At 37.5% G+C, this 2,244-nt stretch overlaps 1 protein-coding gene across 1 annotated transcript; it reads left to right on the top strand.

Annotated features, from left to right (window-relative positions):
* Positions 1-209: 209 nt before the first annotated feature.
* On the top strand, positions 210-1,977 carry LOC111020484 (xyloglucan endotransglucosylase/hydrolase protein 31). The gene is made up of 4 exons (XM_022297168.2): positions 210-481; positions 604-704; positions 986-1,203; positions 1,302-1,977. The coding sequence occupies exons 1-4, from the start codon at positions 280-282 to the stop codon at positions 1,660-1,662; spliced, it is 882 nt and encodes a 293-aa protein (XP_022152860.2). The 5' UTR covers positions 210-279; the 3' UTR covers positions 1,663-1,977.
* The last annotated feature ends 267 nt before the right edge of the window (positions 1,978-2,244 follow it).

The raw sequence follows: 2,244 nt of genomic DNA, 5'->3' as shown, positions 1-2,244 counted from the left end.
AAACCAATTCCATCACAAATAAAAAATAAAATAAAAAAAACCCATAAAATTTGGACTTTTTTTAGGGGGTTAATTTTCCTACATATTTTATGTCCCAATTGCATAATAATTGCCTCTAAGTCCAAATCCTCCCATCAACCAAATTCATCACCATTTTTTCTCTCCTGTGGGTCCTCTAATCTCCCTATTTATACCAAATCCCTTCACTTTTTTTTCCATAGAATTCCTCAAAAAATTAACAACATTTTTCTCTCTTCCCCTTTCTGATTCGCTCTAAAAATGTCTCGTCTTCTTGTTCTTCTCTCTCTCCCAATTCTCTTCCTCTCTCTAAGCTCTTGCCAGAACCCCCCCTCCCCTGGCTACCACCCAAGCAACCAAATTCAGACCATTGGGTTCGATCAGGGCTTTAGAAATCTCTGGGGCTCTCAGCACCAGAGACTTGACCATGGCGCGTTAACCATTTGGCTTGACGCTACGTCGGGTATACTAGATAAAACTTTAAAATCTTTACTTTTTAATATGATTTTTTTTCTTTCTTTAAATTTTAAGTGAACTCACTCTCTTATGAACCTGATAATTAAAACAATTTGGTTTGTAAAATAGGTAGTGGGTTCAAATCCCTCCGTCGATACCAATCTGGCTACTTTGGAGCTGCCATTAAGCTTCATCCTGGCTACACTGCTGGAGTTATCACTTCTCTTTATGTAAGCATTACTTATTCGATTTTGATATGAATAAATAATTTCAGCTCATCCTGACTACACTGCTGGAGTTATCATTTCTCTTTATGTAAGCATTACTTATTCGATTTTGATATGAATAAATAATTAAATCTACGGTCTTCATATCATAACAGGAGATTATATGTTTAAAGTTCAACGATGTGTTTCGATTAAGTTTGGTTGATGGGCTAATTTTTAAGTTCATTAGTGAGAGTTTAGCGGTGATTTAATTGTTTTTTCTCTTCTTTATTTGGGTTTTGTAGCTTTCGAACAATGAAGATTTCCCGGGGTACCATGACGAGATCGATATCGAGTTCCTCGGGACGACGTCGGACAAGCCATATATTCTGCAGACAAATGTGTACATGAGAGGGAGTGGAGATGGAAATATCATAGGAAGGGAAATGAGGTTCCATCTCTGGTTTGACCCAACTCAAGATTTCCACAACTATGCCATTTCGTGGACTCCAAGAGAAATTATGTAAGCCTAGGAAGTTAAACTAAATTGTTACTTCAATAAAAATACAGAGACTAAATATAATTTTTTTAACTCGTTCATTTTGTCTATATGTTGTATAGATTCTTCGTGGACGACATACCGATAAGGAGGTATGAGAGGAAGAGTGACGCGACGTTTCCAGTGAGGCCAATGTGGGTGTACGGGTCGATCTGGGACGCGTCGTCGTGGGCGACGGAGGATGGAAAGTACAAGGCTGATTACAAATACCAACCGTTCATCGGAAGGTACAACAACTTCAAGCTGGGCGGGTGCACGGTGGATGGGGCAGCATCGTGTCGTCCACCGAGCACCGGAGCTAGTGGCGGGGAGGGGCTGAGCCAGCAGCAGGAGAAGGCAATGGAGTGGGTGCAGAACAATTACTTGGTGTACAACTACTGCCATGATCCCAAGAGAGATCATACCTTAATTCCTGAGTGCTGATCCAAGAAAAAAGCTCTTTCTTTTTTTGTTTTTGTGTTTGGAAAAGTAAATATAATACAGAAAAAGAAGTGATTTGTAATGATTATGAAGATGGGAATTTGGATTGTTTGTTTATGGTTATAAAAAAGAAACAGTTGGGGGATTTGAGAGAGGTCAAGAGAGAGAAAGGCTCTGTGTTAGGCCCTCCAAGTTCTTCCAAGGATTGTATTTGTATTGGTCCATTTTGCTGTTTTTTGTCTTTTGGTTTTTCTATGATTGTTATGTTTTTGTTTTTTTTTACTATCAATGGAATAAATGAAATCAACTTTTGGGTCCCATAGGTTCTGTGAAGATGCCATTTCTATGATGCATTTTTGGTCACTATGTCTTGACACAAAATAAAGTGATTTTGCAACAAATTCTTCTTCTTTTTTTTTTTTTTCCTTTTTTTGGATGGGAAAAAATATACATTTAAGTAATCATTTTACTTTTACAGTTTGGATTAAAAAGAAGTCATGTTTTTTTTAACAGATATCAACTTCTAAAGACCTTAGTATTTGTTTGTGCACTTCAAAATATATAACACGTGCTTATGTGCGAGTG

Source organism: Momordica charantia (assembly GCF_013281855.1).
Source record: "Momordica charantia cultivar OHB3-1 chromosome 3 unlocalized genomic scaffold, Mcharantia_2.0 BLBB01000003.1, whole genome shotgun sequence".
Lineage (NCBI taxonomy): Eukaryota > Viridiplantae > Streptophyta > Magnoliopsida > Cucurbitales > Cucurbitaceae > Momordica > Momordica charantia.
This window is presented reverse-complemented; position numbering and strand designations above follow the sequence as displayed.

Excerpts from the sequence above, each read along its gene's own strand:
- LOC111020484 (XM_022297168.2), top strand. The coding sequence starts at position 280 with ATGTCTCGTCTTCTTGTTCTTCTCTCTCTCCCAATTCTCTTCCTCTCT. Across the intron at positions 482-603 it reads TTGGCTTGACGCTACGTCGG|GTAGTGGGTTCAAATCCCTC; the intron begins GTATACTAGATA and ends TTTGTAAAATAG. Across the intron at positions 705-985 it reads GAGTTATCACTTCTCTTTAT|CTTTCGAACAATGAAGATTT; the intron begins GTAAGCATTACT and ends TGGGTTTTGTAG.